The sequence below is a fragment of the Rattus norvegicus genome, chromosome 2 (assembly GCF_021556685.1).
Source record: "Rattus norvegicus strain SHRSP/BbbUtx chromosome 2, alternate assembly SHRSP_T2T, whole genome shotgun sequence".
NCBI classification, from domain to species: Eukaryota; Metazoa; Chordata; class Mammalia; order Rodentia; family Muridae; genus Rattus; species Rattus norvegicus.
The window spans coordinates 237,662,366-237,675,417 of NC_141535.1; the positions used below are offsets into that span (position 1 = coordinate 237,662,366).

Sequence of the window (13,052 nt, forward strand, 5' to 3'; positions counted from 1 at the left end):
CAAGCACAAGGCCCTGGGTTCGGTCCCCAGCTCCAAAAAAAAGAGAAAAAAAAAAAAAAAAGCTTAGCCTTTGAGAAGAAGTTTATGTTGAATTTATTTTCGACAGATCTTGAATTTAGAACCAGGAATCTGGCATCTCCTGCGTTATAAAAGTGAGTAGGCCTGACTTTTCTGGTTGCTGACTCCTTACAGTACATACGAGTATTTCATGACATAAGCACATTAGAGTCACTTAAACATATAGGCAGCATATCAGATAAAGAGAGGCCTACGAGTGAAATGCAAGAGGATAATTTAGTAACACCTGAACAAGTAGGTGTTACCCGGGAGATCCCTGGGAACTCCTGTCATAAGGGTAAGCGGCTGCTGGGCTCCACCTACTCACTGTTTACCCTGCAGTCACCCGGGGTCCCTGTGGAGTAATACTCATTTCCTGCCTACTTTTCTGATTTCTCTTCTGCATTTGCACTTTGCTTTTTAAGCCACCTAAGAACATTATTCTCTCAATTTGTTCCTTTTTCTAAAAGATTGTTTTTTGTGAAAAGAAATGTCTCGTGTAAAGCAACCCGTGTTCTCTTTCTCCAAGCAGTCAGTAGTGACAGGGCTGCGGCGCAGCTAAGAGGCTGCTCTTCCAGAGGATTTGGGTGCAACTCCCAGAACACGGTTGGTGACAACCACAGTTACTGAGGATCTGACTCACTCTTCCTGTACACACATGGTACACAGACATACATACATCCATGCATATAAAATTAAATACAAATAAAACAAATCATTACATTTTATTATTTCCTTTGAACTCCATTACATAATTCCTATCTTCTTTACATATAATCCCCTTCCAAATTAGAATGAATGATTTATCACCTATCTGCTATGACAATACTGTATTTTCTATTTACATAGTTATTTATGACAGTAAAACTATTTACTCCCATGGTATATGTTGAATAATTATATTTCTAAGATTCATCTTACATTTCTAAAATCAATACAAATTAAATTATTAGACACAAATTTGTTGTAGTTGAAATTGTTTTTAATCAAAATGTGATTAACAAAATTATATATCCTGGCAAATACACTGGTATTTACTGAAATACATGTTTTGCTAATCATTAATTTTGCCATTATATTGGCCTATAATTTAAGTTTATTAAATAATAAGCAATTATAAAATATAGTACTACAAAATAGGTAATAGACTCAAAATCTTTAAAATAAACAGCTACTATATAGATTTATGCTATAATTTGCACTACATGCACAAAAAATAAAAATTAAATCTATTTTAAATTTTGTTCAATTAAGTATTTAAAATTTCAAGAGATAAATGAACATACATATTGGAGATCGGAAAGGTGTACCCATTTTCTTCTGTGTCAGATCAGCTCTTAATGTCTGTAAATCCGAAGCTGCTTGTTTCCTCATCTGTGGAAAGAGGTGCCTTTAAAGAGTGAACTTCATCTCATCCTCCCACAGCGCATCATGGGTGGGGCTGTCCTCAGTTGCCCTGCCTGCCTTCACTCTGACTAGGTCACCACAGTGCGCTCATACATTATGCACCCTGTGACAGGCTCGGCTGCTAACTCTGTGCAGGAGATAGTGAGTGCCCTTTATGAGTATTCGAAGGTCAGTTGAAAACACAGAATGAAAAGAACCTTATTTTTTATGTTAGCTTTAAAATCTCGGTGCGCAACAAGTAAAACATGCTGACCAGACCCTGAACACAGACTCTCAGTGAAGGACAGGAAATGAAGAAACACATAGGATATACTCTGCGCCCAAGAAGCTCCTCAGGTCTTAAACCTTTGGTTTTCCTCATTCTGTAAATAGCAAACCTGAGGCCAACCAGCAGCTAAGTCGTTGTCAGACGTGAAGCGCAGGCTGGAGCAGCTGTGTGCTGTTCCGCACACTTTGTGAAGAGTAAAGAACTCAGGCTTCCCTGGGTCCCTGGTGTCACATGCTCTATTTTTAAACAAAGTTTGTTAAGACACAGCATTAAACCCTTAGAAGCACTACTTATTCTCTGCTACCTTGAATAAACACGGCTGCAAAGGACACAGGCCTGCTTTCTGCCCCTATTTCTGATTAGCATTGGTGGGGTTGTTTTAGGTAGTTCAGGAATCAATAAACACTTAGTACTGGTTGTATAGCCTTTAGCCATTATGGTTAAGTAGAGGATTTTTTTCTCCTATTCCATAAGTCAAAAACTTTATTTTCTTTGTGTCTTTAAAACTAAATTATTATTTATGCTCAAGTCATAAGTCAAATTTGTAAATTAAACTCCATACAGGAGGCGGAATCTAATGTGCACGTGTTCCAGAGGAAAGCAGAGGAAATCGCAATGGAAGGTCTGGGGACCCTCTTTTCTGAGTCCCCACTATCTTCAGGTGTACAAGTCCGCACTCTGCCTTCCTCTCCACATGTTGAACACACAGTTCTCCTCCCTGGACAAGGTGGTTTTGATTGCATAAGTTATCCTGTTCTTTTCCTCCTAAGTCTTAAGCACCCTAGTGTGAGGCAGCCTTGAGGGAAATGAGATGCCTAGACTGCACTGTCCAAAGTAGTGGGCCACTGTGAATTTAAATTAACAAATGGAGGGTAGAAGTGCTAACCATTCTCAACAGTGAGGGACACGTCTCCACTCTAGAAAGTTCTGAGTCAGTGCTAATTCCAGAAAGTGATAATTGTGTACCATGAAGCTAACCTGGACAAAGAGTAAGTGGACAATTTCTGGGATTTCAGTTCTATGTATATAGAAGGAATACAGAGTCTCACGTTCAACAAAAGAGTTTTTATGTTTTAATCCCAGCAGAGAAGTGCTTGTCTATCATGCACAGTGGGCTACAAGAATCTCAGGGCTGAAACAAAGCAAAAAACAAAACAAACAAAACAAACCAACATATGCTTCCTATGTAAAAGCTGCAGCAAAGGCACACCTACTTCAGAGACTATTCCTATGATCCAGTTACACATAACTTTATCAAACCGTGGAGAAGGCTCTACACCACATACTGAGTATCTAGTGTACAAAAGCTCCTACTGGAGAAATAAAGTGAGGCGTCTCACCTCTGGAGGAAGTTTAGCATTCATCAGAGGAGCCATGCTCCACATGTATGAAATAACAAGAAAATGATTGCCCAGGAACAGGGAAGACATGTGGGAGTTAGGGGCTTAACTAGAAGTTCATTAAATTTATCAATGTCTGAAATATAGAACCTCATGCATGCTACACAACTAAAGGAAAACAATTTTTAAAATTTTAACATGTCCTTTAGCCTTAATTACTTTTAGTAACCTTTTACCTTTGCCTGTTACATGCATCTTTTTATTGTATTTAGTTTTCCTTATGCACTTGTACATCATCTTCTAATTAATGCTAATGAATCAATTTAAGAAGAGTCAGTCCTGGCTACCCTTATAACATTGATAGTCAAGGTTCAAATGCCACTTTATTTCAAAATAAATTTTATAATCTGTTTAGGAAAAATATAGATTACCTTAACTTCTAATATGAGTTTCATTTTATCAGTATCCAACTTTCTCTTAAGTTGGTCAATAGCATGTTGTACTTCGGTGATCTGGATTATAAGATAATTCTGTGTGAGACATAAAATCATTTATTTAGTATATCTGAATATTAAGTATAAATAGCCTTATGAACATAGACTATGAAATGGTGGTCAAAATAAGACCTGTCGTGTTAGGTATCTGTATTTCTTTTGAGTTCTTGTGCATTAGGAATTACTTTCTCTTTGGTTCTACACTAGTCAATTATTATTTTTAAGAACTGAGTCTGGCATTGGGGTGCACATCTGTGACCTCAATATTGAGGAAGCTGAGGCAGTAGAATCTCAGTTTAAGGCCAGGCTGGACACAGAGGAAGATCCTGTCTTGTAACAAAATCGGTATTTGTAAAATGCACCATCAGTTTAATGTCATTAACACTATTAACTTACGAAGATATTAGCAAACACCTAAAAATCAGCATAGTGTTTTATTGGCTGAGTCAAATTAGGAATATGTTTAAAAATACTTAATTGTTAAACTGTTTTATATAAGAAAATCTATTCAGTTCTGCCAATTGACCTCTACCAAGGTAAAGGAAAGATTTTTATATTTCATAACTCTGGGCCCAGTTTCTCTCCTGTTGTAAAAACATGATCCTACTTCCTGGGTAGGACTTTTCTAGCAGAAGAGAGCACAGTTTACAGTACCTTAGAATCTGAGATGTTTGCCAGATTCCTTGGTCGCATCTTGATCTCCCTGGCTTCAAGCTGCATGAGCAGTTTTTTATAGTAAAGTTCCAAATCTTCTCGAAGTTTTGTTAAGACTTCCTCCAATGATGCTGTGACTTTCTTAGTGTCAAAATATTTTTTCTTCCAGCTATCACAGGCTACAAACAAAACACAAACTACAAAAGTTATAGGCTGTTACTGTTAAAGGGTTAAACTTTTGAGACAGGAAAGACCCTAGAGTTTAATAACAACAACAAGAACAAGTAAGAAACAACCAATTAAAAAATTCTCCTCTTTTTTCCATCTCTTATAGACTTATTAAATACTTTAGAGCTGAGAGAAACACTTGCTAATTAACAACATGATTAGTGTGTTGGTTTGAATGAGAAGGACCTCTATAGGCTCATGTACTTGAATGCTTGGCTCAAAGTTAGTAGAACTCATTGAGAAGGATTAGGAGGTGTGGCCTTGTTGGGAGATAGGAGTGGGGATGGACTTGAAAGTTTCAAAAGCCCATGCCAGGCACAGTCTCTCTTTTTATCTCCTGCTTGTGTATCAGACATGAGCTCTCAGCTACTGCCCCAAGTGCCATGCCACCCTGCTTGCTGCCATATTCCCCACCATGATGCTGATGGACTAACTCTCTGAAACTGTAAACTAGCAACCAACTAAAGGTTTTTTGTTAAAAGTTGCCTTGGTGATGGTGTCTCTTAACTGCAATATAAAAGTAACTAAGACAATCCTGTAACTAACTCTATATCAAAGGGACTAGGGTGTTGCTGTGACAGACTTTACATGTTGCCTGTTGGATGAATGCTGACTTTAGGAATTTGGATTAAGAAAGTGGTTTAATGCTGTAAGCAGGGCTTTACTGGACCATCCTAGGAAGAACCTGGAAGACAGTCGTGCTGAAAGCCATGTAATGATGGAGGCCCAGATCAATGTTTCAGGGGGAACAAAATTAGCATCTGGGCCAGAGACAGTTACTGAAATCTTTTGGCAAAGAAAGGAGCTACTTTTTGCCTTTCTCCTAAGAATCTGCCTGAGGTTCAATGGAAGCGTTTTGGACTAATATGACTGGCAGCAGATATTCAAGACAACTTCGTACTGACCATGTCAGATGGTCATACAGATCTACAGTGAAAAAAGAGCGAGCTGGGCAAGAAGAAAATAAAATGTGAGTCTGAGGAGAAAGGAGCACAAGGAAATTAGTGCTGGAGCCAAGTCCTGTGCTCAGAGAAACGAGAAGTTTAAAGAAAGGCCTGATGCTAAATTGATAATAAGTGTAATAATTCTGCAACCTGTGAAAGGAAAAGGATCAAAGAATTTCCTCAGACTATAAAAACACCAAGGAAAGCTTATGCAGATGTAATTAAGAAGGGGCCAGCTTTGGGCTCAAGCAAGAAGACCGTGGCAGCTTCATCCATGTGGATCTGGCTGCAGAATCAAGGATATAGGAATAAAAGGGTTACAGAGTCTTCCTCCATAGTCACAGAGCACAGCTGAGGCCAGATGTGTTGCAGGGCACTCACTGTATGGAGGCTCAGAGCCGTTTGTGTGAAGCTGTGAAAGTGAACCTGGATTGTACTGGACTCCAAGGTTTTGGAAATGCCAGAGCCCTGGGATGTCTGCTGAGAGCGATAAACGAGGAGTAGGAACGACCCAATGGAGAGAAGTGCACTGCAGTCAACACAGCTGGAAGAGCCTCAGAGCCATCTAAGCCCTTTGATACAGAGTCAGTTACAGGACTCAGCGTTGGCACTGCTGGGTTTAGTCTTGCTTTGGTCCAGCTTCTCCTCATTTTTCTTCCTTTTGTGATGGTAACGGATGCAGGATGCACAGCTTAGAGTAAGCATTGGGGAAACCAGAATTGGCGACCACATTGGACAATTTTCTTCAACAGTAGGAAAATGGATGATATCTAGTCACCTGGATTGCCAGAATGATAAGTGATCAATAAACCTGGTGATTCTTTGCTACTCTATTAGAAGCCAGCCTCCACCTGGATCCCCCCAATGCCCTGAGTGTTACTTAGGCTCTAGTCCTGCAGTGAATAGAACACATCCACCTGAAAGAGGCACTGTGTATTTTAAATACCTCACCAATAGAACCTATCCCGATGCTTATCACAGATCCTTCCTCTGGGGCTAGCACTGAGCTCTGTTGATCAGCCAATAGAATTCATCCTTACTATACAGGTCACAGATAACAAGTTCTACTATGTTTAAATGTGCAAGAAAAGTGAACCACGAGGTCACTCTCTGGAGAGCTATGGCTCAAGTTTCCTCAAAGATGGCACTGTACCAAGTTTCATTCCTCACCTCTTCCAGATCAACACCCCTTCCACGGCCATACACATAGCACCTGTGCCATTGTATGTTGGAGGTATGTAATTCGCTTAATTTTATAAGCAGTTACATTTAGTAGTAACTGCTACTTGATTCTCGAGAAACTGGGCTTTTAATGTTTTAAACACGCGACTGAAAGATTATACACATTTGAAGCTGCTTGTAATTCTTGGATTAGGATTGGGGGTTTGGGTTTGTTGGAGATTGTATGTTACTGGGGGTGGGCTTTGCGGTTTCTAAAGTCTCTGTCAGGCTTATTCTTTCTTTGCCTCCTACTGTGGATCAAATGCAAGTACTTAGTTATTATACCATGTCTGCTTGCCTGTTGCCATGTCTCCCGCCATATTGGACTAACCCTCTGAAACTGTAAGTAAGCCCCTAGTAAAATGCTTTATTTGTAAGTTGCCATGGTCATGGTGACTCTTTACAGCAATAAAGGCACTTAGAAATATACATCTATGAACCATAGTCAGGCTTTTCTTTAAAAAAAAGTCTTTATTAAAAAGTATTGAGGCCATCACAGAGAAAGCTCAGAGTACCTAAATTCAGTTCCCAGCACCCACATCAGGAAATTCATAACTACCTCTAACTCTAGTTCCAGGGCATCTGATATCATTTTCTAGTCTGTGCAGGTATATACATATACATATACATATACATATACATATACATATACATATACATATACATATACATATACATATACATATACATATACATATACATATCTGTTCGTGTATTCACATAAATACTTTTTTTAAAAAAATTGATAATAGAATATACACAAATATATTTTTATTTTATTTTTGAAAGATATGATAAATTCTAAGGCTGTTTCATTGATTCAACCACCATATCAATTTGTTTTGTGGAATCCACTGACTCAGATTCACAATGTACCAAAGTTACTCTGCAAACATTTCCCTTATGTTCTGTAGCATAGTATGACAGTTGGTCATTACTAACCTAACTGGATCTGGGGTGACCTGTGATGCATCTCTTCGTGTATCCCGGAGGCACCCAGCGAGGATGGAGGATAGAAGATCTATCCTGACTCTGAGTGGTGGCAGACCATGGGTTGGGATCCCCACAGAATAAAAAGAAATGGGGTGGGGGAGAGAAAGCTAGGACACCAGCATTCACCTCTCTGCTTCCTGCCTGGACCAGTCATCTGCTGTTCTCTCCACATGCCTTCTGCACTGGAAAGGAATTTACCCCTTCTTAAGCGTGAGGCAAAATTCCTTTTCAGGTTGCTTCTATCAGGTGTTGTGTCACAACAATGAAAAAGGTAATTAATACAGGCAAGTTCTCAAACCTGAGGCCCTTTGCTGAGAAAAGTAAATTATTTTAGTACTAAGGAAAGTCTAAATAAAACAGTCTTCTTGGCAGTATGTCACCAGATTGCCCTGTGTTTATTTCTTTGAGGTTATCATAGAACTGAGAACGTAATGAAAAATTCTACATTTAAGATGGTTTGATGACAGTCGCATAGCTGCATGGAACCTCAGCTCTGTACGTAGCTGTCTCTCTCTCTCCAAGCCCAGCCATCCATCCTCAGCCGCTCATACTTGTGCCAGTGGCAGCCAACAATGTTCTATCCTTGTCTGTGTAATGCTAGGTCTGCTGCTGGCTCCCGTCTGTACTGACATCTTTCGAAAGCTGCACTATCTTCTGAGCTGTCCCTCTGACCCTGTAACCATTACTCCACACAATGGTAATTATCATCTTCACTTAAAAAACTAATTTTAGAGTGCTGGGGCTTAAAAACATGACAATTTTACTGCAAGGCTCTAGGAGTTCTCTCTCCCTCTCCCTCTCCCTCTCCCCCTCCTTCCCTCCTTCCCTCCCTCCCTTCCCATCCCTCTCTCCCTCTCTCAATGTAGTCCTGGCTGTTCTGGAACTTGTGTAGATCAGGTTGGCTGTGAATCTGCCTGCCTTTGCCTCCCAAGTGCTGAGATTAAAGGTGTGTGCCTTGGTGCTAAAATATTAAGACTATGTAAATACCCAGTTAAAATTCTCCAAAGCTTCTACCTTACTTAGAAGAAAACCCAATGGCTTTGACTTGAGTTTTCTGAATTTGTTTTGTTTTGTTTGTTCGTTTTCTACATTCCACTGTATTTGGCATGTTCTAGCTACAATGACCTTGTTTCATCCCTGAATACCACAAGGCCATCTTTTTCTCTTCACCTGGATGTGCATGGTTCCTCTTATGCAAACTGCTGTTTCTTGCCTGACTCATTAATCTGATTTGGGTGTTTGTTGAGAAATACCTTCCTAGAAACCCAAGCTAAGGCCAATGATGTGTTACTCTTAACTGTGCTGTTTTTTAATGTATTTTTAAAAATGTTTTCTCGCCTGCATGCTCATCTGGCCGGCTTGTGCGCATTTCCCAGAGGCAGAGGCATTGGATCTCTTGGAACTGAAGCCAGAGGTGACTGATAGCTACTGTATGTCCGTTGAGACCTGATCTCAGATCCTCTGGAAAAGCACGCAGCCAGTTCTCCAGCCCCAACTGTGACCTTTTAGTTTTAAAATGTGGACCACTAGCTGATATTGTCTTACTATCAGTCTCCTACCATTTGGAAGCATGCTTCTCATGGCAGGGCCAGAACCTGTCTATTCTGTTCATTGCTGCATCCTTAGTACTTAAAATAATCAGCACACAGCAGGATCATGAGATCTCTGTCTCTCTGTGTGCATTAGTTTTGAAGTAATAAGTGACTAATAGTTTCCATTTTAGATACGGAAAGAGTAATAAGTTCAAGGAAAAGGAAAACCTTGCCTAAGTAAAAGACTGACTCAGGTTTGGAATCTGGGCCCTGTGACTTCTACTCCAGTGTTCATTAGATTCCTCCAGCATTACTCAAGGCCGAGTCACTGCTGTGGATTCTAAGATAACAATTCAATATTCCTAAACATGTCCTTCAGACATTATGAAATGGTCCGTGGCCTTCAAGCTACTTTTTGTGCTGTTGAGTATTTTGCTATAAATTAAGAATTCTAAAATAAATTAATTCTACATATGGCTTTTTCTTCATAATCCTCAAATGCAACCCAAAAGGAAGGCCTCCCAAATCTTTTAACATTTCTCAAATCATTGTCAGTAGAGGAATTTTAATTCTAACATGGCTTCTCTGGAAGAAATCACATCTAAAGACATTCTAGGTCTGTATGATCTAGCTGGAATATATACATGCCTTTAATCCTAGGAACAGAGGCCAAGCAGATCTCTGAGTTCAAGGCAAGCATGGTATAGAACAAATTTCAAGTAACAGAAAGTTTGGGTCCAGTCATGGTGGTACACACCTTTAATCTCAGCACTCAGGAGACAGAAACATGTAGGTCTCTGAGTTCTAGTCAATTCGATTAAGTCAGTCAATTGAGAGGCAGTTGAGTTTAAGGCAGTTCAGTTTGTAGAATACAGAGGCAGTTTTTACTGGGAGAGTTTTACAGAGAGAAGCTGAAGATAGAACCAGCCAGACACAGGTAAAGACAGAATGAGTCGGAGAATGAGAAGGAGCCAGAAGATTAGAACATATTGCCAGTATTAGTACAAGGCCAAGCAGTGCAAGTCAGTCAGAAGCTGAAAGACGCCAGTTTGAGTCAGTCAGCATAGAGAGGAGTTTGAGCCAGAACAGCTGAGGTGAGCATCCAGCCAGAGCTCAGAAAGCTAGAAAGAGTGAGCTTATTCAGATGTGAGTCTCAGAGGCTGAAAACATTCTAGGCCTAGATAAGATTATATGGAGGCTAGAAGCTTCCAGGACTAGGCTTAGGTTAGCAGACAGAGGCAGTAAGCCTCTGAGATAACAGTTACATCAGGCAAATAAAAGATGCTTTTACAATTATCTTACACTTTTTTCATCCTGGCTTACGTTTCCATTCATTCCCACGAGCCCTAACCATATTCCTTCTGATTATATTGCAAGATTCTCCTAAGTCCCTTCACTTATCCACATCAGTAAAGCAGAAAGGCACATATATCCCAGCATTAAGCACTCAGGGCAGCTCCAAGATTCCAAGACAGCTCCTACAGCCTGAGGTAGATGACCTTGGATGACCTGTAGGAAACAAGCCAGTGAGCTGAGTAGAAATGAGCAGAAGGACAAGGTAGAAGAGGATCGTTGAGGGCTAGGGAAAAGAAGGCTCAGAGTCAAGAAGCACATCTGGGTCCTAGCATAGCCAATGCTTTCTGGAGGCTTTCTTGAGTTTTATCCCATCCAATTTAAGTGTTCTTCCTTTGAATTCCTACCCATACAATTGTGTAGTTCCTTTATAATAGCACTAAACAGGAGGTCTTATTTGTTCTTGTTAGTTATCATTTCCCCATTGGACTCTAGACTTAGGGTCATGATTGTGTGCCTGTCAGTATCTCCCCAGCCCTTACGACAGTGTCTACATCTACTAACCACATGAGTACATATTTAATAAATGAGTGAAGGAATTAAGTAAAAATAAGTTTTGGTGACAAAAATATTTGCATTTTAATGTATAAAGCCTTATGCAAAACATGTATAAAAGTTGAATGACTGTGTTTTCTATATTGAATTAATGTCAACCAAGTATTACTTAAACTGTAACAAGTGAAACAGTAAATATTAATTACAATTCTATTGTTTATGCTGTAAGTATCACCTTGTATAACTTAGGATTAGTTTCATTTATAGTTACAAAATCTGGGTGATAAACTTTACCATGATATCGTTTTGATTTACTTTGTTCAAACAGCTTTTCAACTTTTTTAATTAGTTCTTCTCTAATATTTTCCAGATATTTCCGTTCTTCCTTTACTTGCTTCATTTGTTCAATAATCTTTTCTCCTAGAGAGATGATAGCCTAGTTATTAATTCTGAAAAGCTAAAAGATATTTCATATTCCAAAAGACAGAGTTAAAAACCCAGAAGTATGTAAACAACAAGAATGAAATATAACCAAAAAATGTTTTTCTTTCTGCTATGGAAAAAAAGGAGGAGACATTTTGATTTGCATGGATTTATAAAACAGTGTATTTCTTCTGCATTTACATATATGTGTGAAACTAGGTAGTCAGGTTTGAGTTACTCTTGAAATTTTTTAGTTTATTTATTTGGGGCCCAAAGTAAATATTAATATTAGCTAATATCTATATAATACTATACAATACTATAACAAACACAAAATTAATATAATGCAGCTTTTTGTTACAATAAAATATGTATAACAAAATTTACCATTTAACTGTTTTCAGAGTACAATTAGGTGGCATTAATTTACTTGCAATGTTGTTCCCACCATCCAGCTCCATAACTTAAAAAGTAATCATGAGCTGAAACTTTCTGGCCATTAAACAGCAATTCCTTATTAACATAGTTAACTTTGCCTTGCCTCACACAGAAATATATATACTCAGTGTCACAAATACTTACTCTCAATTTTCAATAATGAGGTATCCACTAATCTTGAAGAAACACGTTGAGAAGGAAATGAAGGAAAATCAATCAGATCTGGCAGGGCGCTGTGCTCCTTGTCGCACACCTGTGAGCAAGTGTGAGGATGGACAGAAGATGACAGGAGGAAGCAACACTCTTTTATTTTGTCCACCAATGTTTGCTAATGCATACTAGCAATGTCCTTTTTATTGTATAGTGATCAACTCCCAATTCTATATTTATAGCTATAGTTATTTCTTATGTCTCATCTTTCCATTTCACTAATCATTGGATATTTTATGAAGACCATATAAGCAAAAGCTTTAAAAATTCATTATCTTTCTTCCAAATGTGATTTCTTTTCAAGAGTTCTAGTCTTGGTGGCTTGATATAATAACTTCTTTAAGTTTTAAGATGGCTACTGATGTTTGTTACCTGGAGTCAATTTTGATAACTTATACTTGCCAAGAAAATTGATGAGTCCACTGCATTTTCAAAATGTTAGCGTATTGTTTTGTATCTTATTCTTCTATGTCCTACCTCCACTGCTTATATTTATATTTCTTCTTTCTCCTTTTCTTCTTCCTTCTCCTCCTCCTCTTCTTCCTCCTTGTTTTTGCACTTATATACTTGTTTTGTGTGTGCTTTATGACCATAGAGGTCAGAGGACAGCTTGCGGTTCTCTCCCTCCATCAGGTGGGCCCTGGTGTTATCTATCAGGCTTCATGGCAAGCACCTAACCCTGCCGAACCATGTGCCAGCTCTTGTCTCAGTTGTCCTAATTTACCTGTTCTTGTCAGCTCAAGCCTTGCTGTGTTGACGTCTGTCTCATTATTTTTATAGGTCTTAAATTATTTTCAGTTCTACTAGGTTTTTAATTCTCTACTAGTTACTCCTTTTTAAAAATATTTATTATATGTAAGTCACTGTCTTCAGACACACCAGAAGAGGCCATTGGATCTCAGTACAGGGTTGTGAGCCACCATGTGGTTGCTGGGATTTGAACTCAGGACCTCTGGATGAACAATTAGTGCTCTTAACCACTGAGATGTCTCTCC

At 38.9% G+C, this 13,052-nt stretch overlaps 1 protein-coding gene across 23 annotated transcripts in view; it reads right to left on the bottom strand.

Annotated features, from left to right (window-relative positions):
* Spata1 (spermatogenesis associated 1) overlaps window positions 1–13,052 on the bottom strand; it is a 45,430-nt gene that overhangs the window by 6,037 nt on the left and 26,341 nt on the right. For 13 of the 23 annotated variants that reach the window (XM_087628058.1, XM_087628009.1, XM_087628016.1 and 10 more), the window contains 5 exon segments: window positions 11,992–12,100; window positions 11,281–11,406; window positions 4,221–4,399; window positions 3,504–3,602; window positions 1,344–1,431 (listed from right to left, as the gene is read on the bottom strand). In XM_087628058.1, coding sequence (XP_087484184.1) covers window positions 1,344–1,431; window positions 3,504–3,602; window positions 4,221–4,399; window positions 11,281–11,406; window positions 11,992–12,100 — 601 coding nt within the window. 23 annotated transcript variants of the gene reach the window in all.